This window comes from Cupressus sempervirens, chromosome 4, assembly GCF_028749045.1.
Source record: "Cupressus sempervirens isolate cs-2001-9-10 chromosome 4, ASM2874904v1, whole genome shotgun sequence".
Taxonomy (NCBI): Eukaryota; Viridiplantae; Streptophyta; class Pinopsida; order Cupressales; family Cupressaceae; genus Cupressus; species Cupressus sempervirens.
The window spans coordinates 464,966,579-464,994,408 of NC_143121.1; the positions used below are offsets into that span (position 1 = coordinate 464,966,579).

At 36.2% G+C, this 27,830-nt stretch overlaps 1 protein-coding gene across 3 annotated transcripts in view; it reads left to right on the forward strand.

The window, feature by feature from the left end:
* Nucleotides 1-27,830, forward strand: part of GCT (RNA polymerase II transcription mediator) — a 178,404-nt gene that overhangs the window by 79,875 nt on the left and 70,699 nt on the right. For all 3 annotated transcript variants that reach the window (XM_089825525.1, XM_089825527.1, XM_089825526.1), the window contains exons 8-9: nucleotides 13,471-13,548; nucleotides 13,653-13,738. In XM_089825525.1, the coding sequence (XP_089681651.1) occupies nucleotides 13,471-13,548; nucleotides 13,653-13,738 (164 nt within the window). The remainder of the gene's footprint in view (nucleotides 1-13,470; nucleotides 13,549-13,652; nucleotides 13,739-27,830) is intronic.

Sequence of the window (27,830 nt, forward strand, 5' to 3'; positions counted from 1 at the left end):
GAGAAAAAGGTGGTAATGAGCTGATCAGAAGTCTGTCCCTGATGAAAGGACTGCAGGGTATTCTCTCGAAGATGGGTGGCCTCTTGAAGATAAAGTGCTAAACACCGCTGATCAATATAATTGAAGAACATCGAGAGAGAAGAACAGTCTCTGAAAAGGTAATAAAATCTCCCTCTGATCTCATAGTAAAGAGGACAATGAAATATGAAGTGAATCTCGGTCTCAACCTCTATTAGAGTACATAACTGGCATAATCGATCAACCTAATCCATATGGTGGTTAGTCCGAGCCCTGAGACGATGAGAACCAACCCTAAAAGAGCCCAAAGAAAATCGTAATGCATGATTCCGACGCCGGTAAAGATAGGCCGGGCGAACAACACCATCTTGAATAATAAGAAAATGCTCAGCATAAAAGGCCATCTTAGGTCGCAAACCACTCGGGGGATGACACCAAGTAGTGGTAATGTACTGCCTATAGATATCCTGTCTGACATGCTCATTCAATTCCTGACGAGTGGGAAGAAGATGAGCTAGGGCATGTAGCAAAAATTGATAGGGAGGAAGACGATCAATCTCAATATCGATCGAACCAAACAAAGAGGTGGCCTGAGCGTACCAGCATCCAGATCTAGCAGAAGTGTTAGATCTCATAATCTCCACTAAAGAACAATATGCTAGATAAGAGTATCTATGCTGGTTAGCACATGTCTCCATAAAACCATGAAGCCGATGAAGAAACCAAATCAAGTCAAAAATGACGGCAAGTTTGAGAGGATGAGCACCAAACTTCGCTAAAACAATGTTGTGAGGGGTGATGCAACAACGACGTCTAAACCCGCTCAATAGAAGCCCAATCAGAAGCAATAAGAGAAGCTCCCCAAACCACAGAGCCATAGAGGACTGTCGGATGAACCAAGGAGTCAAAAATGGACAACTTGGACGAAATATCCTGAAAATAATGCCTGAAGCATTGTCTCTCCAGCAAAGCCAGGGAGCCCATACCCTTATTGACTCTAGACTGAATAGCAGGTCTCAAACTGAAACGTGGTCCTGAGAACTTCACACCAAGATACATGTAAGAGGGAGTAATCTCAACCTCCTTCCCCAGGAAGAAGAAATGAAGATGAGAGGTCTTTAAACAGTTAAAGACCATAACTCGTGTCTTAGACAAACTGACCACAAGCTGTCGCTGAGTACAGAAAGAAGCAAGACCATCAAGGAGTCTCTGCAAGCTATCAGGAGAAGAGGCCAAGAGAACCACATCATTAGCAAAGAGGAGAATAGAGATCAAAACCTGATGTAAATAACACCCATCTCCCGGTTGAGAGGATTTCATAAGGAAATCCTCCAACTCATCAATATACAAGCCAAACAATGTAGGAGAAAGAGGACAACCTTGCTTCACGCCAATGGTGCTCTGAATCGGATCAGAAAAGCCCTCTGGAGTCCTGAGCCTATCAGCAACCTTTTCATAAAGTCTCAAAATAGCAGTTTGTAACATATCTGAAATTACAATCTCCTGAAGCCGCTGAAATAAAGCCAACCTAGGAACATAATCAAAAGCCTTACGGAAGTCCACAACACAACAATAGACCTTCTGAGAGCGGTGTCTAGCCTCTCAATGATAGCCCATAGTGTGAAAACATGATCCATAATTTGGTATTTTGCCCGAAAGCCAGCCTGACCTCTCGCCCTACATCGTCGTCTATCAAGCTCACTGGCTAACATGGTGTTAAGAGCAGTGGCATAAAGTTTGGCAAAAGTATGACCAATCATAATAGTTCTGTAATTTCTCGGATCAGAAGCAGGCCCAAACTTGTGAATAGGGTAAACAACATGTCTAAACCAGGAATCCGGAAACCCAGTGCAAACCACTCTATTAAAGAGTGTAGGAAGGTAAGATCCAAGAACTAAAGCACCAAGTTTGAAAAGTTCTGCCTAGAAACCCTTTTCATCAGTTGCTCTGCTGCATCTCAAAGATCTGATGGCCTCCATAATGCTAGAATAGGTGAACAAATGGTAGTGGGGAGGTGGAGTGGAGTAGAGAGGAGGCTGCTCGGAAATGTCATAAAGCGTCGTGATATGGGAGGTCAGAGAACGATAGTTGAGAGTGGAGGATGGGGGGGAGCAACGAGGGAAAAGGGTACGCCAAAAAATTTGGGGATTCTGGATAAGCATGGAGCAAAGGGTTCTGCATTGAAAAGAGGAAAAGGAACGCTTCTTATGACGAAGAAAAACGTAGATAAGAAATGCGCATATGGGTAAAGGCAGGAGACTGAGCCTCAAAGGCGACACGAACAGAGCAATGGAAAGCTTTGCACTCAGTATCAAACCATTTATTCATAGGACAGGTATTTCAACCGTTAGCTCTGAGAGAGAGAGGGGAACGGTGGAGAATAGAAAGGAGAGCAGAATCCCATATGGTAGAGGCAAGTGAATCAAACATGTCTGAGGTAGTCAGCGACTCATCAAAACTAGTGGATGACAAAATTCGCATAAGGTGATAAGTAAAGAGCTCACCATCACTCTCAGGGTAATGAAAGTGGGTAGGAAGGGAGACGGTACTAGTCGGGCTGAGCAAGGGTGGGGAAGGATGGGGTGAAACGCAAATAGAAATGCTAAGAAGAGCATGATCGTCCAATGGAAGACACGAAATGGTGAAACTGCGAATGGAAGAAATGAAAGAAGGAGAGGAAATGACATAGTCGACAACACTCGCACCACCACAGTGTGGCCAGCAGGTAAAGAGGTTCGATCCAGGAAGGAAGGATAAACCATTCAGGATCAACAACCCAGAAGACTCACAAAGCTGAAGGAGGTGGCGACCATAAACAGAGAATGGCCCAAGAACATCCTCTGAAGTGCGCTGTAGGCCCATAGTAGTCGGATCTAACTTAGAAATGCAGTTCGAATTAGAGCTACGATCATGATGCTCTTCTTAGCATTTCTATTTGCATTTCACCCCATCCTTCCCCGCCCTTGCTCAGCCCGACTAGTACCGTCTCCCTTCCTACTCGCTTTCACTACCTTGAGAGTGATGGTGAGCTCTTTACTTATCACCTTAGGCGACTTTTGTCACTTGCTAGTTTTGATGAGTTGCTAACTGCCTCAAACATGTTTGATTCGCTTGCCTTTGCCATATGGGATTCTGCTCTCCTTTCTATTCCCCAACGTTCCCCTCTCTCTCTCAAAGAAGCAATGTCTAAACCCACTTGATCGAGGCCTAATCAAAACTAAGGAGAGAAGGCCTCCAAACTACTGAGCCATAAAGAACAGTAGGTCGAAAATGGGAGTCCAAGAGGGATAACTTGGACGAGGTATCCTGAAAATGGTGTGTGAAGCACTGTTTCTCAAGCATACCAAGAGAAACCATATGCTTGGTAACTCTAGATTGTATAGCCAGTCATACCAAAACGAGGCCCAAAAAACTTGACTCCTAGATACATATAAGAAGTGATCTCAATCTCTTGACCCTGAAAAAAGAAGTGAAGATGAGAAGTCTTAAGGCAATTAAAGATCATAACCCGAGTCTTACCTAGATTAACTGCTAGCTATCTTTGAACACAAAAGGAAGCCAAACTATCCAGAAGCCTTTGCAAACTCTCTGGAGAAGAAGCAAGAAGAATCACATCGTCTGCAAAAAGCAGAATGGAGATCAACACCTAGTGTAAGTGGCAACCGTTACTAGGGAGCAAAAACTTCAAAAGGAAGTCCTCAAGGTCATCGATATACAACCCGAACAAAGTGGGAGAGAGAGGACAGCCTTGCTTAACCCCAATGGTGCTATGAATCAGGATTGAGAAACCATTAGGAGTCCTAAATCTACCCACAACTATGTTGTAGAGTCTCATGATAGTTGTAACATTTCTGAAATCCCAATCTCTTGAAGCCTTTGAAATAAAGCCATCCTAGGAACACAATCAAAAGCCTTGCAAAAATTAGCAAAGCAACAGTAAACTTTCTCCGATCTGTGTCTAGCCTCCTCAATAATGGCACGTAAAATGAAAATATGATCCATAGTCTGATAATCAGCTTGGAAACCAACTTGACCTCTAGCTCTACAACCCTTCCTGTCAAGCTCTCTAGATAACTTAGCATTGAGTGCTGTAGCATATAATTTGGCAAATGTATGCCTGATCATAATAGTCCTATAATTTCTAAGATTAGAAGCAGGACTGGTCTTATGGATTGGTTAAATCAGATGCCTGGACCAAGAAACCGGAAACCTAGTGCAAATCACCTTATTAAATAGTATGGAGAGATAGGGGCCTAGAATGGAAGCACCAAACTTGAAAAGTTCAGCCTAGAACCCCTCATAATATGCCGCTCTACTGCATCTCATAGATATGATGGCCTCATAAATGTGAGAAGAGGTGAACAAGTGACAGAAGGGAAGCGAAATGGGATGAATGGAAGGCTGCCCCAGAATGTCATAAAGAGCCATGGTGTGAGAAGATGCAAAGGGAAAGTTTTTGCAGATTTGGAGCATTTCCACCCCAATTTTTCCACCAAGCAATTGCAAGATAAATAGTAAAGAGTTAGAAAGCAAGGTGAAAACATGTTTTATGTCATACAATTGTAATATTATCTCCAATTCTTCCACAAATTATTTTACAGAATATAACATATAAAATATGCAATGAAACCCAACAATATTAACTAACAAATGAAACAGTATGCTTAATAAAAGATTCAGTTTTAACACTTAAGATTTGCTATTTTATTATAAACCAACGATACAATATCATGCATGAAGTCCAATGTTACAACCAGCAATAACAAACAGATTGGAAACATAAAAAAGGAACTTGTAAACTTAGCATGAACTCTGTCTTGAATCCACTGTGATGAACCGGAGTTTTGTCCAATTTACTAGAAAATGGCCTGAAGGTTTGCGTCCTCAGGTCTGAAATGGAAGATGTAAACTCTCCCAATGCTTCTCCAAGAGAAGCCCAAATTCTCCATACAAACAATAATCCAAGCATGCCCAAAATGAGCCCCCCATCCTTCTCTTAATGCATCAAATTGCGACTCTTCAATTTCCTCTACCCTGTCTCCTTGTTATCTTGTCATTTCGTCTCTTATTAATGCCCCTTTAATATTAAATTGACCATTTAATAAATTTACTTTAAGCTCTCATAAACCAAATTAAGTATTTGATGAATTTATTTAGAAGTCTTAATGTCCCAATAAGGGGTATTACATTTTAGTAACTTAGTTTTTATCTACTTATCATGCATGCGAAAGACACCAAAAACCCAAAAAGGGGTATTACATTTTAGTAACTTAGTTTTTATCTACTTATCATGCATGCGAAAGACACCAAAAATCCAAATATTGTACTTGTAGTTTGGGTGTAGCTTCCTCTTCTAACCAAGTCTAAGGAGAATAGCTTTCTTGTTGCATTGTGATACACTTCCATCTCGGCCACAATGAGGTCTCTCACCTCAACATCAGGTGCAATCTTCTGCATGCAATCAAAGAAGCCCTCCATGACCTCTCCATTGGGATCCCCTGAGGATGGAGAAAAGTGAAAACAAGGATTGAGGAAGTACCTCACCGCATGGATGTGTTGGTGCAGCTGATTGTTCCACGTCCTATTAGTAATTTCCCATATGGGGTCAAATTCTAGGCTGTCCCCCTTGTAGCAATTTTTGACACTCCCTTTGGCCTTATAAAGATACTCTATTGGGGTTTTCACCCCATCTATCAAGTAGAGAACTTTAATCACAGACTTCGTCACCTACAATTGAAAAGTAGGGAAAAATTATTAGAAAACAGTGACTAGAGTTAGAAATTAATAATTAAAGACTTGATTATTGAGTATTAGAAAATTAAATATTGAACTTTTGAAGCCTTCGATTTACCTTCATAATTTCCATATCACCTTCAAAAAAGTGGCTGTCAAAGATGATGTAACATTTTGTCCATCAGGCTTTTTGGAATAGCTTGAGTCTAGCCATTGTGGACTCACAAACAATTGCTTCAAAGGATTCAAAGAACTAATATCACCTTGCATTATTAAGAAATTGTTGGAAACCTTGTGGCAATAGGTCTAATTAACTCCTTCCCATGGGTGAATTCTCTCATCAAGCGGAGAACCCAAGAGTGATTGTAGATATATTTTGTTATCTTTCTTACATCCTGTATAACTGGTCTCACCTAATCCAATATTCTTATGTGTTCCAAAAGAATGCCAAGGACATGTGTTGCACAAGGAGACCAATAAGGCGTGTTATACTTATCTTGGAGGATCCTTGCACATGAACAATATGATCATTTAGCAAATGTGTCTGAAGATTTTCTAACTCTTACCAGTGGTCAAGTTTACCAACTTGATACATCTTTGACAGGATTTGAGGTTTTCACGACGAAGTCTTCTCAACATGTTCCTATGCTTTTAGTTGTACAGACTGAATCTTGCTCAATCACTACGGAAATACAATCTGGATCAATGCCAATGGTTTCCACTGTACTTGCTTTTGCGGATGAAAATTTCAGCCTGCCTGCATGGTTGAGAAAAATAACAACGAAGAGGAGGAAAGCGGTTGTTTTTTTGGACAATCTTCCTGTTAAGAAGACCAAATCCAAATCTTTGAAAGAAAAGGTTGTTTTCAGAATTTTGGTTGATTTTGATAAAACTAAATTTGTTGAAGTTGTTGAGCCCTTGGTAGACAAACCTATTGAGGAACTTACTCGTTCTGATTACAAGTTTACAAAGGTTGAAATTGGAAAGCAGTCACGTTTAAGTTGTTTGCAAGATGCTCAATAGGCATTGGCTAATGTATCAAAGAGCAATCATGAGCTTTGGGAAAAGAAAAATCAATTTAAACAAGAGGTCTCTCGTCTGAATGAGGTCATCTAGAAACAATCTTCTTAGAGTGTTGTTGTTATGTCTCAAACTTCTAAGGAGAGAAAGCTAATTGAAGCTGCCAAGTTTTGGATACAGGGAATCATTTCTGAAGGAGTTCGAGCCATTACGGAAACATTTGCAGTTCTTAGGCGTGTCAACGAGATGAATGAAATGGAGCGAAACTTAATTTCTTCTTTGATTCAAGAAGCAAATAACTTGAAGGAAATCCTTGATGATTGGGATGAAATAGTGAAATTCGATCTGGATGCCTTGGTCTCATGTGACATTCTTCCGTCACGTGAAATGTTCTTTAGATTTCAAGGGCTCATTGGTTACAAAGAGGAGACATTGAGGAAGCTGATCACAATGTTGCAGGTGGCTTTTGGAGATTGTCAAGCAATTGAAACAACTGTTGCTTGTGATTTGGAACAGATGGGATGCCATTTTATTGATGAATTTGGTAATCTTATTGCAGTGGAGAGAGTAAATTCAGAATATACAATCAGGATCAACGCTGATGTAGATTTTGAAGATTTTGGTTTACACACGATGAATAAGTTTGTCTTGTATAAATTCTTGACAAAAAACTTATTAGATACTATAGCAGCAAATTCCAAAGTTGTGTGATCAACATATGAAAATGCAGTGAGAGTAGAAGCCATATGGAAGACTATGGAAATTGCTGATCTTCCCACAGTGTGTGACATCATTGTCAAATTCAAGGCACTAAGAAACAATCTTTAAGATTGTTGTTTTTTTAAAAAATTTCATGTTAGTAGTTGTAGAGGATACATTACATGAAAAAGCATAATTACATGTAATGCGAGTTACATGTATGTAAAAGGATGTAATGCAAGTTACATGTATGTAAAAGGATGTAATGCGAGTTGCATGCAACCCTTTATTTTCTCCTGTAGTCAGACTAGGTCAAAGTTGGTTGAGTTGCTCTCACTTTTTCCTCTGCCTTTTTTTCAATTATTGAGCCTATAAAGAAGTTCCCCCTTATTGTAAAATCATCATTATCTTTATGCAAGAGAGCTCTGGAGAAATTGTGTGAGTAGAACTTTTTTTATGTAAGCACTATTCAGAGAGAAAGTGAATACAAAGGAGCATTTGAGACTTGACTTTGATTAAGTGAGATTGTTATTTGTGTGAATTGTAAGCTTTGTCTATAACTCATCCAAGTTATCTTGTGTTATTGGTAATTGTATCTCGTGAATTGAATAAAAAAGAGTTAAGAAGCAATTGGAGCTAGAGCTTTGACCAGGAGCAATTGTGGAAGTGTATAGCTAGAAGCTTTCTCTGTAGCTTATATTTTCTTCTTAATTCGCAAAATAGTTAAGTTATTCTTACTTTTAGGAGTCTTTGTGCCCAAATTGTAAAGCTTTTCCATATAGAAGTGTTACCAGACTTAGAGCCAAACTGGTACATTTTGAACTAACCTTTGAGTTAGTGAGGGTTTATTAGTATCACTGTTTTCATCTCTTGATAGAAGTGTAGTTAGAGATTCACCCTGCCCATTACTCGCTCCAAGAGTAAGTGGATTCTTTCTTGAAAGATAAGAAGAAAAAATATTGGTAACACACCTTTTACAAAATCTCTCGACTTCTTCCTTACCTTGAGTTGATCCAAGGAACAATGAGAAGGGGGAGCCTTCCTTTTCAAGTAGGAGAGACTCTATCTCACACGCTGTGGCTGGTCATCCTATTTTATGATTGGATCTTTACCCAAAATTGTCGGTTGCAAAATATCCACCCAACAAAACCCTCCCTTATTAAGACGAGACTTTTAATTCTGTTTTAAATGATGCTTAAAATTTATGGTATGAGTAGTATGACTATATGATGGTAAGATCACTACGATTACAAGTTTATGGTGTTTTTGTTATTTAAATGTGTTAATATTACTATGCTACATTCTAATTCTAACTCATATTTCATAAATATGAACATATACATATATTTTTTATTATTTTTATATGTTTTGTACTAACAAACCCAAACGAACCCAAACCCCTTTCCAAAATTTTGACGAACTGGTGAATTGGCTCTCAAACTTCGAACTTGGAACCAAACCCGAACTGGTAACTTAGCTAAAATGAGTACAAATTAGCAGGAAAGATCCCCACTGTTGCAGTTATGTCAACTGATTCCAATCTGTGCCTTTTGATAATTATATATTGAGAAATAGAAAAAGATCGTGACAGTAAACACACATTTGTAGTGGTTTGGGGGCTGCGTCCCACCTGCTGAGATTAAGGATTGCCACCCTCACTCAGAGCTCCATTGTAGATGGATGCCTATAGGTTTTTGGGTATTCACACTGCACGAAGATTGAATTTTCGATCCTCAAAAGATGTGAGAATGAACCCCACACATTGCCACCTAAGAGCATGCAACTCACATTGGAGAGGCACTGGAGATGAGTGCAAATTATTCCCCAAACTTAGGGCAAATGTAATGTACCTATGACATTTTTAATTGTCTGCAAAGTCCCAAAAACTCATATATGATTCCTCCTTTTAAAACATGTGATCACCATCCCTTCTCCATTTATTTAAATTTTGGGATTATTTTTAATTATAAATTAATAAAGTCCTTATTTATTTTAATATACATCAGATCCCAAATGCTCTTTTTATTTAAGTAATATCAACTTGGCCACTCACTTACTTAGCACATGTGGAAACTGCGTGCTTTGAAAAATGGGGCCCATGGCATCCTTATTATAGTTTATTTGTATAGTGAATTTAAATTATTCACTAGCTATAATTTATTTAAAAAATGAAAATACTATTAACTTATATTAAATTACTAAGATCTCCACTTAGGAAATATATATTTATTTCCTTATTAATTAATAAAAAATAGTTCGGAGCTCATATTGGAGCCCTAGACTATGCTTCGTGAACCAGCTGTTGAGTTCTCTAACCATCCTATTGGCCTACGAGAACTCGGTAATACTCCATCTTGCCAATTTGCAACTGTTGCTTAGAAAGGGGACACTACTGTCCTCCCTTCTTGGAGATTGTTTGTCCACAAGCAATGCACCACTGTATCCCCACAATCCCAAACATACTATATGCTACACACTCACTTCATTCACTGCTCCATTCTGAAATAAATACCATGTATCGCCAATTCTGGAAACAACTCATCAATACTCTTAATTTTTATGTGCCCCCATGAAACCATTGCTTGGATCCCACATCAAAGAAAACTTTTGTTGAGTGCTACGCAATAGGAGAAGACAACATCATCCCCGTAGAATATCCATCCGCATATAGAAGTTATCCCCGTTCTCTTAGAATGAAACCCCTTTTGCCACACAATATCCATCAAGACCCATCCAACTTGACTATCATGGCACGGTCCATCAATAAACATAATATTAACCGAGTGGTCCAAATAGTGCCAAACCAAGAGGAGTACCCCATAACCTATCTCCACCCAACAGACTAACCATTTAATGACCTCATACCACTAAAATGTCTGGGTACCCTAGTACCATTTCAGAGAGCACTGGATAATGCTGGATAGGGTAACCGCTAACCTCACGAGTGTCAAGGAACGTGAAGTCACCCACTGGCAATGCTATCGCTAACTTGTCCAGGTAAACATGTAATGTAACCAAGGACAAGCCATGAATATCGTCAACACCTACAATAAGCAAATTATCACCACTATCAAGAGAACAATCAACCCCATTGTTGAGGCCAGCAATCATACTCATCATTGCCCCGTCTCTAGATACATGCCTAAGTGCTCTAAGAACCATCTTTTGCCATCAACCATGAACTCAATCTGCATCCTCATAAAATCTTGCACAAATCTGCCCAATGGCTGCAACCACTATATGCTCAAGACTGTCTTAGTATCACCAAGTCCTACCAGACAAAATTCATACGTCAATATATTGTCGCCCATCTGTATGCTTAGCTGTGGAGCCCTTCTGGTGCAACATAAAGTGAATCCATTTGCCAATGCCACAATCTTTGGCATCTATCTGCAGCAACTCTTGTCAGGCAACCAATCTCCCATCTACAAAATTATGAGTAGCTCCGCTGTCCACTAAACAAGTCACTTTTTGTCCCTTGATCACACCATGGAGGTGGAAGGGCTGAATCATTAAACTACGTACATAGTGGCGATAGTGCTATGTGTTGCACTTTTTGCATCAACATCATTAACCTCTATCTGTTGTGTCTCACCCTCACCCTCAACACCGCTATACTCAACATTTGTATCCGGAACCTCCTCATCTACATCTGAATGCACCTTGATCAGGTGTGCCATGCCTTTCCCGAGGCACTTTTTTCCTTGCTACCATGGTTCCTTACAACTGAAATACAACTTCCTCCTCAACTCATTCATACAATATTGATCTAATTTGGGAGGTGGAGGTCGTGTGCTCTTGCCTTGTATAGAAGGCCCTTGTGATGTCTCCATACTCCTAGTGGCCTTCTTATCTTGATGATGAGAAGGTGGGGGTATTGATGTGTCTAGGTAGAGGGTGGTTTCAATAGCCTCATTAAGGGTCGCAGGTCGGAATGCACAAACCAAACCCTTAAATCTATCATGAAGTTCCTCAATAAAAAGCACAACAATACGTTTCTACGACATCTCAAGAACCATATTTCCCACCCTTTGAAATTCGTTATTGTAAGCCTCTACACATCTAGTCTGTCTAATTAGTTCTAGTTTCCTGAAGTAGAGCTATACACCCTTCCTATCAAACTTGGTGATGAGTCTTTTAGTGAAGTTTACATAGGAGTGAATGATACCATGATCCTGGGTAATTAATCTGTGATGCCACCAATCATAGGCAACCACCTCAAGTTGTAAGATTGCAAACTGAACAACATCCCTCTTCGGCATGGGTCTAAGTGATTGTAATGTCCCCATCTTTTAGCAACTAAGTGGAGTTCTTAGCTTTCACGTTCTCCAAAGGCTAAGTGGAGCATAAGAGGAAATTAAATTAATTTCCTCTAAAGTCATTAAATAAATTAAAAATTAAAAGGTGACTTTATATTTAATTAATTTAATTAATTATTGTATTACAAGGGAGAAGCTTCTAGACTGTGTATTAATTATTGGAAAGGGGGAAGCCTCTGATAATTTAATTTTCTAGAAGCACAATTAATTATTGTATTGCAAGGGAGAAGTTTCTAGAGAGTGCATTAATTATTGGAAGGGGGAAGCTTCTAGTACCTGCAATTAATTAATATTTGATTTCCTTTTAGAAGGGTGTAGGGAAAGTATAAATAGAGGTGGGAGCTTCATTGTTTAGCATCCGATGATGGTGAAATGCATTTGATAGGAACTTGGATGTACAGTTGTTCTTGGCATTAGAGGACGTTCATCCTCTCTTGTGACATTTTAGACGTCATTCCCTTGGGGTTTGGCCTTTGGAATCCATTGCTATGTATTTGATTTTATCATTTTGAGAACTAATATTATTATAGAAGCAGTTCAATCTTCAATTTGCATAAATTCCTTCTTGTTCATGTTATGTGGATTGAAATCTATGCAAAGACATTAAAATAGCTTTCATGCCCATTACAGTGATAGGTAAATATCTAACTTGTGCACCTAAGCTTGTGTACTCATACTCCCCGCTATGAATAACATACTTGATCTGCCCAAGCATGCTATCAAAGGTCTCATAATTTTCTCCCAGGCTATGAGAGGTAGTATCAGTATATCTAATGTCTTGCACAATAGGATCAAGGAAGAAGCGAATGCATGCAAGTCACAAGTTAAAAACTTCTTAAATTTTAAAATTCTTAATTCTTAATTCTTAAATAATAAAATCAGTAAATGCTAAAATCAAAAATAATTTTATTAAATCAGAAATTACAATTCTCTAAGTTTCTTACCTTATTGTGGACAACCAATTTTCATGAAGGATTCTTTGCTTCACACTTTGCATATGTTTAAAACTCAAAATATGTATATGCATTTAAAACCCCCACCTTTATGGCTTGAGACTTAAACTATAGAGTATCTCATCTTGTTGTATTTAGGTGTAGTTATAGTTTTAATGAAGGACTGGAAAAACCTACCATAGCATTAATAAATCATTTAAAACTATACTTAAAACTTCTTAGAATGATGTGAAATTTTAAATGGGGTTCTAAACCCACTTTACATGCAAAAAACTTTTTTCTTTCATGCAATTATCAATAAAAAACCCTCTTTTAAGAGATTTTTAATAAGGACATGCAATCAGGCTGGAAAACCCCACCAGTAACATGGTTAAATCTTTAATAACTTGAGCTAGACAACTCTATTTGAGATCTAAATAAGTTTGGAACGAGTATAATTTCAAGGGCTACAATCCGAAGGCAAGAACAAGAGTAAAAACAAAACACAAAAACAAGAACCCATGAATTTTGTTACTGTAAATAGTATCATCTTTAGTCTTCTGCTCTTTTCAATCAAATTAGCCAACTTTTTGGTAGTAATAACTTTTCTTTCTTTGCTGTAAAAAGTTTTTATTACTATTAATTTATTCCACAGGACAAAAAATGATCACTCATAGTCGTAGGATTAGTTAGAGCAACCTAAAATATAAATGCCTGAACTGGAACTAAATCTTGTTTGGTCTTTGCAGGAAGCCACTTTTGACTTGTGAGCTTATTTTTTCAGCTAGTGAGGAAGCTATTTTTGTTCATGTTGTTGTTTCTGCCAAGTATGTGTATTTTTCTATTTTATGGCAGATGATTAGTGGATTGATTAAGTTTGTTAATTTTTTCATTTCCCCTTTTCTTCATAATTGTTTGCTAAACTTTGCAGGAGAGTTCGGGCCCTTTTAAGTGATGACATGGAAGGGGTCTTAAAACAGCATTCTCGTTCCAATGGGACAGAAGAAAGGCTTGCTGGTAACTTACAGACACGAAATCTTTCTTGTATCTGTTTTTGTTCTTTTTTGTGTCCAGAGTTCATATCAAATGCCCATATGGGCTTTTCTGTTCAAAGAGTACTTCCAATAACTTTTATGAAAAGAGTATTATATCATTCTAATTTCTATCAGCATCCAGATGTTGCCTGGGGTCATTTGCCACTCAATTTTTTGAGTTTTCTGGTATGCGCATTGCAGTTTCTTCCATGACATTGGTTTGTAACTTTGTATACATTTAGTATTGAGTTCATGTTAGAATTTTAAGATTCCGTGGCATATCTTCACTGTTTCAGGTTTTGCATATATTATTTGATTCACTTGCTGCATGTCAATGGTGTTTTCTATTATGGTGGGATCTTGTGAGGAATTCATAAACATCTTTGTATAGTTCTACATTTGAAAGCTTATACCTCACAACTTTAAGTTCTAGTCTCTAAGTTGCTTATTTGAAGAGATTAGAACTTGGATTTGTTTCAGCTTCTGCTTTGTTGAAGGCTAAGTGAAGGATAATTAATGGTTCAGGGTGAGCTTGCAGAAAAAGATTATCTCCAGCAGTCAATTTATTTGCCAAGTGTAAAACGTATGAAGGAATCTTTTTCGACTGCCATGGGCTTTTATTGAGCCTAACCCAAGAGCAATTTAAGGGTCACCCTATTTTCCATTGTGATTTTCTTATCTAAGTTGCTGAATTGGAGTTGGTAATGGGTACAGCTATGCAGGTACAGTATGTTGGTATGGAAATATTTTTGTTTCTAGTTGGGTATTCTGGGTATGCTTGTAGAAAAGGCATACAAAAATTATAGATACATAGTATTTGCAACTTAAAAGCAGGAATTAACTATAGTGTACCACATATTATGGATACGCTAAATAATACTACCATAGTAACACTAATTCTATATTCTCATTTGATATCAAAATTATTTTCAGAATTAAAATTTTTACATTATATATCACAATTGTAAGATAAATAATTGATTGTCATGACTTCTATTCATAAAATTTAATTTTAGTTAGACGAATATTATTACATCTTTTTCTCTGTTAAATTTATAACAGTGATATCATACTGGTCTGAGAGTGCAGACCGCACCTTAATCTTCTCCCCTTGCATACCATTCGAAAGCATTATATAGTATATGCTTTGCAAATAGGATGGGTGACGATCCTTGGGAAATAAACATGATATGCACTAACTATAACTAATAGTAATGTTAGTTAATATTTGTGTTATCTCCTACATGGATGCCGATTTCTATAAGTGTGGTATGGGCCGACCTAGAGAGGGTCCTGTCCCTTTGAGGGACATGCCCTTTGGTCATGGTAAAATATGTGGGTGTTATTGGAGTTTAAGAACACACAATACATTGAAGTCTGCTCCTTAAAACAATACTCTCCTATACGAGTTATTGTAGAGACAAACAAGTTTGAGAATAGCATTAAATATTCTGAAAATTACCTTCTACATTTAGAAGAAGAAGAAGATCAAAACAACAACAAATCCTAAAGGTATTATCTCAGATCTGAACCTACAGAATTTGCAGAAACTTTACATGGTATCAGAGCTCTGGTAGTTGAACCTAGGCTCTGCAAATTAAATAATCAGACTTGATATATATCTAGCATCATTCTCCTATCTTCAATGGCATACACAATCGGACCCGAGGTCAGGTTTGATGGGAAATAACACTTTGATGCCTAGAAATCCAGAATTATGACAATTCTTGAAAAAAATGATGTAAAACAATTTGTTGATTCAGAATCTAGACAACCTACTGTTGAACCTTATAAATCTATTTGGAGTAAAGGAAATAGGAAAGCTATTCAAATCATGTTAGATGGAGTGAAAAATGTTATAGTACCCATGCTAACAAAACATCAAAGAACGTTTAATATGATGAATGCATTACTAAATGCATATGAGGTTAACAATGCAACTAGAGTTCTCACACTAAAAGGCAACTAAATCACATAAAAATAAAGAAGGGAGAATTGATAAATTCTTACTTCCTAAGGGTTGCCAGCCTAAGAGATGAACTTTTAAGTATAGGAACCATCATTAATGATACAAAACTAACACTGATGGCTATAGATGGATTACTAGATTCATGGGAAACATTTGCACAAGGAGTAAGTGCCAGAGATAATCTTCTCAACTTCAATAGACTTAAGGGAGACTGTCTTCAGGAAGAATCCAAAAAAATTAAGAAAGAAGGAAAACTGAAAATGAAAGATGAAGAACTCCATGTTCTTAATACAAGTTGCTATAAAGGAAAAAAGAAGCATTTCAAGAAGAAAAGGGGTAATCAAAAGAATGATAAACCTAAGAAAAATCTATCCAAAATAAAATATTTCAGATGTGAAAAGTTTGGACACTATAGATCTAATTGCCCTAAGAATTCTAACCAAGTGAATTGTACAGACATCACTAGGGATGGAGATAACTATGATCCTAAGAATTGCGTATTGTATTTGACACTATCAAATGAAGTCTCAAGTAAAGCATGGGTAATTGATAGTAGATCATCTCGACATATTACAGGATACAAAGAAGCACTAGACTCTATGTCAGAAAAGGTTAATGGCAAAGTCACCATTAGTGATAATTCAACACATTCCGTCAAAGGAATTGGAAGTTGCACCTTGAAACTAAAGTCAAGTAGTACTCTACTTGTCAAAGGAGTACTCTATGTACTAGGAATAAAAAGGAATCTAATCTCGGTTACAACACTTGAAGATGATGGACATAATGTTACATTCATGGACTGTAAAGTCATAACCTGGACTAAGAACTCCTCAATTAAGAGAGCAAAATTGATTGGTCAAAGAAAGGAATATTTGTATGAATTAAATTTAGAACCTACTCGACCTATTCAAGCCTTAATTCATGAAGTTGTGGACATAAATGAAATATCGCACAGAAGATTAGGACATCTAAATTTCAAAACTTTATCAACCATGAAGAAGATGGTTATTGGTTTACCTAAATTGAATAAAGATCACTAAAGCATATGCAAAGGATGCGCTCTGGGTAAGAACACCAGAAGTCCATTTCATGATAGCATTAGAAAAATTAACAATGTTTTGGAATTAATCTATTTAGATTTATGTGGACCTATGTCTGTTCCTTCTCTTGGAGGATTATGATACTATATTATGTTCATAGATGATTTCTCTAGGAAAACTTGGATTTACTTCCTAAAATGCAAAGAATCAGAAGATATCATAAAGAGATTTAAAGAATTTAAAACCTTAACTGAAAACTTATGAGGACATAAAATTAAAACTCTTAGAACTGATAGTGGAGGGGAATACACCTCAGATTTGTTTAAAAGGTTTTGTAAAGAAACAAGAATTAAGAGGGAGTATACCGTTCCTTATAACTCACAACAAAATGGGGTAGTAGAAAGGAAGAATAGAACAATTATAGAAGCTGCTAGAGCTATGATATTTGATAAAAAATTTAGAAGATTGTCTTTGGGCAGAAGCCTCTTGTACTGCTGTCTATATTCAAAACAAAAGCCCTCACTCCTACCTTAGAGATAAAACTCCTAAAGAAGTCTTTACTAAGGTTAAACCCAATATAAGTCATCTTGGGATTTTTGGGTGCCCTTTATATATCCATGTTCCAAAAGAAAAGAGGACTAAGTTAGAACCCTCCGAGAGGAAAGGAATTTTTTTTATGGTATAGTGTAACATCTAAAGCATATAGGATTTTCATACTTGGACAGAAAAATATTGAACTTAGTAGGGATGTAATTTTTGAAGAAGATTTGGCATTCAAAAGAGTCCTAAGTTTTGAAGAACCCTCTCCTTTACCTAGTTTTGAAAGAAATACTAAATCTGAGTCTCAGAGGGAGAACGTGGAAGAAATTGAAGACGAAATTCAAAACCTTAATCTTGGAGAAACTCAAAATTCAAAGAAAAGACCACTTTGGGCCATTAAAACAATAGATGAAGCACAAGACTTTTGTCATGTCCCCTTTTCTAATAAATAAAAAATAATAATCTTTGCTAAGACAGGCAGGCCCAAGAAAGTGAAGTTTCGGAAAAAGGGAGTTAATCTTTGGAAACCGTTGGACTAATAAATGATAATTATTATTAAAATATGTTTCATTAACCTCTCTTGGACGTGATTTACAGTTATGCCCTTTTTAAAGAGGTTTGGAGGCATTTTGGGGGGGATTCTAGAACTTGATTTTTGCTCATTTTTTGTTATTCTTCAGAGGCTGCCAAACCTGTGGAGAAGGAGACCCAAGAACGGGAGTTTGCAGGTTTCCAGGGAGACCCAAGAACGGGAGTTTGCAGGTTTCCAGGAAGGCTAAGGACGGGAGTTTGAAGCCATTCCATGTGCATGCTCATACAGAGTTTGCCTTTGTGCTGAACAGTGCAGATTTGTGAGTTTCCGGGTGTGTTTTTGTATGAGTTTGGTGTTTACAGTTGAGTATTTCATATCAGTGTGGGTTGCTGCTGTATATCAGACTTTTAAATGTTAAAATAGAGCTGAATATATATATTGGGACGTGATTAAACTTCTGAGATAGATTATTAGTGTTTTTGTGGTGTTTCCGGGCATATTTTGTGCTATTTCGGGAGCTCGATGAGCATAATTTTGGTCCTACATTTTCGAGCTATTGTGTAAAGGCTATACGGATATGGAAATGTCAATTTGTAGGCTGTTATGCTGCTGAAAGTTCTGTAAAAATTTTCATTTTCAGATTTATTAATAATTTGTGAAGTTGTGAAGCTTTTAGCACTATTTTCAGCATACCCGATTTGGGGTTTCTTGAGGAATTTGGATCTTTGTGATATTAGTTGTTTGATTTTAAAGATCTGATTAGAGGCGTGAAATATCATGAAAAATCAGAAAAGGGACTTTGGAATAGTTAGAGAAAGCAAAAGACCTAAATTTTTTTCTTGTTATACAACAAACACGAATGATTTGTCTAAATCTGAACCAATTAATACTTTAGATGCCATTAAAAATACAACTTGGAAAGAAGCTATGATAGAAGAATACTAATCTATTATGAAGAATGATGTTTGAGAAATTGTTCCAAGACTTGAAGGAAAATTTGTTGTGTCTTCCAAGTGGATATTTAAAATAAAGCATGTTGTTGACGGTAGCATTGAAAAATATAAAACCAAATTTGTAGCTAGGGGATTCTCTCAGAGAAATGGATTGATTATGAAGAAACTTTTGCTCCTGTTGCCAGATACACCTTTTTAAGAGTAGTTCTAGCCATCGCAGTATTGAAGGGATGGAAAGTAGATCAGATGGATGTAAAAACAACATTCCTGAATGGAAAGATTACAGAAGAGGTATATTTGGAGCAACTTGAAGGATTTGAAACTCATGATCCTAATGTTTTTGTTTGCAGGCTCAAGAAAGCTCTCTATGGGCTTAAACAGAGTCCAAGGGCTTGGTATGAAAGAATTGATAAGTATCTCATCAGCTTAGGATTCTCCAAAAATGAAGTCAATCCAAATCTATATTATACAAGGGATAAAGATGATATGGTAATTCTGATACTGTATGTTGATGATTTACTAATAATAGGTGATGATCATCTCATTGATCAATGCAAGAAAGATTTAATTAGAGAATTCGAGATGAAAGACTTGGGACTCCATTAATTCCTAGGACTGGAAGTACGACAAAATTTTGACAGCATTATACTTAATCAAGGGAAGTATACATTAGATATTTTGAAGAGATTTGGAATGTGGAATTGCAAGTCTGTGTCTTCTCCAATGGAGACCAATCTGCAAAAACTTAAAGAAGCAACAACAGAATCACCTTCCATAGATTCTACTCTCTATAGACAGACGATTGGGTCCTTTATGTACTTGGTAAATACAAGACTTGATATTTACTATGCTGTTAATGCCTTAAGTCAGTTTATGTGTGAGTGAAAGGAGATCCACCTAGTTGCAATCAAACACATTACGAGATACTTACAAGACACTCTTAATCTTGGGCTCAAATATGAGAAAGTTGACTTAGATTTACATAGATTCATTGACTCAGATTGGGGTGGAAGTTCTAAAGATAGAAAAAGTACTTAAGGATGTCTCGGTTTAGGATCAACAATGATATATTGGATATGCAGAAAACAATCTTCAGTAGCACAAAGTTCCATAGAAGTCGAATACATTGCAACAACGATGGCCTCTCGGGAAGCAGTTTGGCTTCAAAAGTTACTAGTTGAATTATTTGGTCAAGCCATGAATCGTACGATTATTCATTGTGATAATCAGAGTTCCATCAAGCTTTCGGTGAATCCATTTTTCCTTGAAAGGTCCAAGCATATTGAAATTCCTTACCATTATGGAAGAGATATGGTAGACAGGAATACTGTAAAATTAGAATACATTTGCACTGCAGATCAGACAATAGATATTCTTTGCAAACCTCTCTCTAGAGTGAAGATAGATTACTTCAGGAAAAGACTTGGTATGGTTGAATTGTAATTCAGTTGTATTCTTTAAATTATTAGTAAAATAATTTTATTGTTAGGCTATTGACTATTATGGGCTCTACCATTTGTATTCATTATTTTAGAAGTCGCAATCTTTGAGGTTATGAATACTTGTATAAAAGACATTATGAGAGATGATGATCTCTCAGATAATGTGTTGAACCGTATAGAACTACTGTGAGATATAGGTGAGTTCAAGATCATTTGTGACATAAGCATTTCTATGCCTATGAATCACAACTTGGATAAAGGAAGAATTTATTCTTCAAACTTTATCTTGTGTTCTGGTAGATCTTAACTCAAGATCAAGTTGTGATATAGGATTGCGAGTTCCTTTGAGTCACAATCTGGATAAATGAAGAATTTAATCATTCTTTAGATTTTATCCTTTGTGTATTGCATTACATGCAATACAGACATCACTAGTATAAGTGATAAGTCATATCACAAGATGGTTATATGACTCAATATCATGTGTTCCATGATACCATTTGCTCAGAAGATTCAGATAGATATAGAGTATCAATCTATGCTTATTCATCATAATTGATGATGCTAGATATGTTATCTCTTAGTATGATTATCAAGTTAAGAGGGAGTGTTAAATTTATAATAGTGATATCATACTGGTTTGAGAGTGTAGACTGCAGATTAATCTTCTCCCCTTGCATACCATTCGAAAGCATTATATACTATACACTTTGCAAATAGGATGGGCGGCGATCCTTGGGAAATAAACATGTTATGCACTAACTGTAACTAATAGTTATGTTAGTTAAGATTTGTGTTATCTCCTTCATGGACGCTGATTTCTATAAGTGTAGTATGGGCCAACCTAGAGAGGGTCATGTCCCTTTGAGGGACATGCCCTTTGGTCATGTCCCTTTGAGGGATATGCCCTTTGGTCATGGTATAAGAGGTGGGTGTTATTGTAGTTTAAGAACACACAATACATTGAAGTCTGCTCTTTAAAACAATACTGCCCTATACGAGTTATTGCAGAGACAAACAAGTTTGAGAATAGCATTAAATATTCTGAAAATTACCTTCTACGTTTAGAAGAAGAAGAAGATCAGAATATCAACAAATTCTAAAGGTATTATCTCACATATGAACCTATAGAATTTGTAGAAACTTTACATTCTCAAAGAACTAATTGGTCTTTCGTTTGATACATTGTTGGATTTTTTTTATAGTGTATTCAAAAGAACATAAAATTGGTTAAAATGAAACTTGAGTGAGATATTGGCTTTGTTTATTATTGTTTTTTTATATGTAGAAGTTTTAAAGATGACAAATACCCAACATCCATGATACAAATGCAAACAATAATAGCCAATATACTATATTTTTGTGTGTGGTACCAAAATCTTTAATAAAGGAAGTGTGTTTACTAGCAGCAATCCTGGAAGATTGCCTGCAAGATCTCATCTGATTTTTCTGATATATTTTTTTCTGTTTTGAGTTTATTTGCAAGGTTTTGTTTGAGTTTTAAATGCCAAGTTATTGTTTGGGTTTCTAACCATGAAACATATGTAAGTTACAATGTTTGATTCCAAAATGCAAATATATGAAGGACAAATAATTTATTTGAGTTTAGATATATTTATAGTAGCAATTTAAGCCATAGTTCTGAGACTCAGACTTGATTCATACTTGGCAAGGCTGACTCGACTTGTGACTCGGGTCCGACTCCTCGACAACTTGTCAGAATGAAAGAAAACCCTTGAAATTTAGAGATTTTAAACAATGTATAACTTGTTTCATGTACTCTTTATTGAATATAACTTAAAGACACTATAACATCATCAATTAGAAGCTAATTTTTTATCACATACATAAACAAGGTACATAAATGATGAATCCATCACGTACGTAAAATGTAAATGAACTAAATTGTAGTTGAAGGAAATAGAAGACAGAGAATCATATGACATAGACATATAGAATTATAAATGTTGTCAAATGTATTTGAGACTAAAATCTATGAAACCCATGAAACATGTATGTGTAACTGTAAAGTGTAAACAATACCACTGTAAACAAAAAACAAGTCCATATGCTCAGGCTGTAGCTTGAGTGTCATCCCCGGTCTCGGCCTTAGAGTATCTTGTTTGCCTTCTACAAAGGCGTTTAAGGTAGGTCTTGGAGGATAGAGAAGTTATAGCCCTTGCCTGTGAGATCGACTCATGATCAACAATAGTGCATGTGCGTGTGTTGAAACGTGCTCTATCGTCCTCCTTTTCCATAGCCATAGTCTTAGCCTCTTTGTCTACCTGGTAAACTCACTTATTGTCCTTTGCGAGGACTAGATTGGTAGCCTCAGTGAGCCACTCAAGCTTTGAATCGATCTCCTTTAGAGCGATATGAGAGGAGTCAGTGTCCAAAATTTGTCTGGTCCTAAGATAGGTTGTAATGAAGGAAGACAAGATCATTCAACCTCTCTACAGAGAACTATTACACCGCTTCGAGTGGATGTGCTCGAACATGGACCAATTGCACTCACATCTAGAATCGCTGCCTAATTGACTCAAAACATGAATGACAATGTTTTGATGATTTGAGGTCAAGGGATCAAACATTTGCCACCATCTATTTGAAATAAGGAAAAGAAAAAAAGAAGAAGTCTCATTTAGATGTACAACGTTAAGGTTAAATTACAAAATCAAAAATTAAAATGCATAACTTATAAGCCATAAACTTAAGAATATATTTTTAAATGGCTGTAATTCTATCCGAGGATTGGTGCACATCTTGCTTGAGAAAATCATCCCTTCATAAGCAAAATCACAAAGTTGCAAAACAAATAAAAATATGCATATAAATTAAAAGTAAAACTGAATTATTAAACAAGTAAATTACTAAATACTAAATGTTAAATTGTATTAAATGTACCTCCAAAGTTTCTTGAGAAGGTGTTGTCTTGTATCTATGTTTATATACTAATTTCTTTTCGTAGTCAAATCCTTTTGTTCATTCTTGTGCCATGGAACACATTTATTATGGGGTTTATGTACGTGGATAGTGGATTTATTGATTTGATGTTGGGGCCATGGTACCAAAAAAAATTAAAATAATAAATATATACATATTTGTATTTTCTAAAAGTAGGAATTGAGTTTAGAATATCACAGAATTTGGCAATGTTGTAGTGATCAAGGTTCAATCCCTTGTTAGGCGTTTTTGCTTATACGTTTTATGCCCTCATTGGGCTTTTGTGCTTTTTGATTTAACCACTTGCATTAATGCAGGCTGCAAGGGAGAAGGTCCCCTTGGTGACCTTCAATTCTATGCAGCTGGCTCTACTTAATTGAAGAAAAAACAAAAAAGTATAAAAAAAAAAACTTCAACAATGTGAAATGTGTAACTTGAATATCTTTGTATCATTATTCAATGTTACAATTATAAAAAATAAAAAATTATTGTCATACAAGTCTTCAAAAAGATCATCATAGTTGTATTATTGACTTAGTTGATGTTGCTTGCTATTTGACTCTTTCACATATGAATAAAGTTGGCAAGCTGAAACATCCAAGTTAGTTTGCTTTACTTTATTTCCTACAATTCCATTTGCCCTTTCTTGTAGTTATTTTGATTGGAACAAAAAAGGTTCAAGTTCAAATATGCATGAAGTGATCTAGTCATTTTCTTTTCAATTAGTTGTGCATCATTGAGTGGACGGTGTATGGTCTTGAATTCTGCCTAGATGAAGATGAATTGGCAGCATATTGAGGCAAAGTTAGAGAGTTATAAAATTATAAATGGAATTTAACCTGAAAATATTTGTCTTTTAGATTAAAAACTTAGTAGTCTTTAAATTTTTATTGCAAGAGGCTATAGGTGTTGGAATGCTTGGCCATGGAGGTAACACCAATAGTCAGCATCATTCTTTTTATAATGTTGAGCCAAATTTTGTGGACTATTGGAGTTTACAAAATCAGAAAACCCATTCATGCTTGGTTGCATTCTTGTGCTCTTTATTGACATCCAAATGTCCATGTATGGTGCAAGCCTTATTGACAAAGCAAGGAGATTAGTACTATAATATGTTGGAGTCAATGTGAAAGTTAGATTCTGTGGGATGGTTGTTTTGTTCCTTATAATGCACCATTATTGTCCACTTTTAGTCTACTTGCTGTCCTCTTATTAATCACTAAATGTCCTGATAGCATCAAATTACCATCAGTTTCATCTAACCCTTGAGGATGCATGGTTCTACCTAGGTTTTGCCTATCCAACATTACTCAGTGTTTGGTGAGATGCATTTTTGCCTGCCTTAGCTTAGTTCTAGTCAGTTTCACTTGCAATGACTCGTGATTTTGGCTAAATGAGAATGACAGTTGCATTTTTTAGGTGTTACACTTGTTTCCAAGGTTAATATTTGAATTGCATATTGTTACAAATATCTTGCTTATTTAAGCATTAACGTGAGACCAATACAAGCTCCTTACTGGTAATTACTTATGGAAGACCAAGAACCACTGGTTCTAATTCAGTTTTATCTAGAACCCACCTTCACATTAAAAGCCAACTATGGCAAAGGAAGAGTCATAACTTAGAATTCCACTGTAGATGTCCCTATGGGGAATTGAAGTTGAGTCTTCACAATGAAAACCCAATGTTTTTAACCAATCAAGCTCTACACTGTCGTAGTTCTAGGGATTTGGCTTCTATTTATACGCTTCCCTGTTATCATATCTGAAACAACAAGAATTGGTTTATTCTGTTTTAGGTTCTAGGTTAAGAAAACAGTAGCAAAGGATGGAGGCCTTGGATATTCAAGAACATAAGATCCATCAACAATATACACAATATCATAGTTTGCAAACTCTCCAAGTACTCCTTGAATTGCCAAGTACTCTATTTTTTTTGGCTGGGCAAGTACTCGCAAGTTTAACTCTCGCATTTTAATAGACACAAAAAACCATCGATAAAAATGTTGATGCAGGTAAAACATTGGTTAAAATGTGTTTTTTACATGCTGTTTTTGCTACAAAACCATGCATTTTCTCTTTCAAGATGTCAATTCTTAATTTAATACATTTTGTAATTGAATTTACAAAACAAACATGCTTCTTTGAGAGATTTTAATTTTTAGTTCTTTCTAAGTTGCCAAGTTTTTGCTGAGTTGAAATTTTGGACTTGCCGAGTACTCTCCAAGTCTGAGTCTGCAAACTATACACTATATGTTAGGATTCCCCCTTTATGGTATCACTTTCTACTATTCTCCTCGAGTTCACCCCTAGTTACCATCTTTTTGTCCCACCTCCTTTCATTTTGCAACTCTAATTACATCGCATGTTTGTTGCGTTTATATTACCTTTTTCCTTGCATATTTACATTACTTTATTGGTTCTATTACCTTTCATTTTGCCATAGTTATAATCTGGCTTAGACATCTGCCATAATGTCCTTTGAGGGATGAATAGATGGTTCGTCTACTTCAAATATTTAGAGGTTAATTTAGTAGACTAAATCCAAGAACATAAGTTTAATACTTTTATGTCCTGCTGCAATCACAGTTTCCAATCTTGGTGTGAATTCAGTCTCATAATCAAATTGTATATTCTGCAACATTTGTTTTATAATTTTGTGCAAAACTTTATGCCTATGTTTAAACATGTTTAATAATTGTGTTATGGAGATTTTTGATAACGTGTCTCCCAGTGCTCCCTGAGATCAACTGATCAGTTGAGAAGAACAACCATACCTCTAGACCGGCAGAGGAATATTGTCAATTCCGGCCTTATGTTGGGATGTTGATCCTAAAGACGCTATACAAATATGATGAGGAAGAGAAATAGGAGGGATTGCTTGTGGTTCTATTGCCTGATGCAGCTCTTTATAATGGCAGTATTTGAAGTGAATTAGATTTGATCTCTTATTTTGATGCAGATCAACCTGTTGCATCTGCTGATTATAGATATTCATATTTTTTCTATGTTTTTGTCATCTTATATTTGAAAATTGGATCCTTTAGGCATTTTGTTATAGTTTTATATAATATGTATGATCGTGAATGATGAAAGCATTTTTTTTTGATTTGTTTGTCTTTTATCCTAAGTTGCCGGTTCGTGGTTCGGTTCCGGGTTCGGGTTCGAGAACTGGTTCGCTGGTTCGACGAAATTTTGGAAAGGGGTTTGGGTTCGTTTGGGTTCGTTAGTACAAAAACATGTAAAAATTATATATATATATATATATATATATATATATATATATATATATATATATATATATATATATATATATATATATATATATATATATACATTTTTATGAAGCATGAGTTAAAATTAGAATGTAGCATAGTACCATAAACACATTTAAAACTTTAAAACAGCATAAACAATAACATATCAATGTATCATGGTGAGCATACCATCATATAGTAACATAATTCAATCAACTTCAACATCAAAGATGAAATATTCAAAACATTTAAAATATCAAGTTTAAGTGTCATTGTTTCACATTCAATGTTTAATAGTAACTAATAGAATGAAAATCTATTAAAATTCTGAATTTCTAGTTCTAAGTTCTTTATTCTTCATCTTCATCTTCTTCATATTCATCTTCTTCTTCTTCATCTTCTTCTTCATCTCCTCCTTCTTCGCCTATGCTATTACTTGCACCAAGGCCAATGGGATCAGCAGCAGAATCAACAATGGTATTGGCATCAAAGTTATCAAAATCATCAATTGTAAGCGCAGCAGTGGAAGCATCCAAGTCCGCAATCTCTGCATCTACATCCCACCTCTTTGTCTCCCCTTCTTTGTATTCTTGACTCTTGTGTGAAAGAAGGCGCAAGTTGTTATGCACAAATACCAGGTTCTCGGCTTTTTTTGATTGCAACCTATTGCGCTTCACCGAGTGGATGAAAGAATAGGTGCTCCAATTTCTTTCTGATGCAGAAGAACTAGCAACCTATAAAGACAACATAGGGTAGGCAATTAAAAAGGAATTAATTCAATCTTATTAAAAAATTCTTTTGAAGATAAAGTGAGCTAATTTAAAAAAAAAAAAAAACTTGTGATATAACTTTGATTGCAAGGGGCTGCAATGTTCGGAATTTTTGGCCATGGAGGTACCACCAACCATGAGCATGCTTCTTGAACCGATGACGAAGAGCATCATTACTCAGACCTGTAGCATTGACAAATGCTATGAACTCATCCATGATTACATCTCTTATATCATCATCAGGAAATATTCTTCTAAATGCTGCCTGGTACTCGTTAGACACTTCCATATCTCTGTATGGTGGCAACCTTCCTGGTAGATCACAATATTGTGAGCTATAGTATTTGGGGGTCAAGGGATAGGCAAGCAAATGTAATGGAGTGGTCATTTTGTTCCATCTTTCATCAATAATTTTTTGCACTTGTTTGAAAAAGGTCTCTTGCGGATCTTGCTCCTGCTCATTTATAACTTGCCTGATCTTCTCAATCATTGAGTCTATGCCATCATAGATCTCTCTAAGGCAAGGCCTATCCATGTTAGTGTACCTAAGCATGCTCATAATGGGCTCGGTGATCTTAAGGAGATATTCCACACGTTCCCACCATGAGTCAGCCAATAGCCTATCCTTTA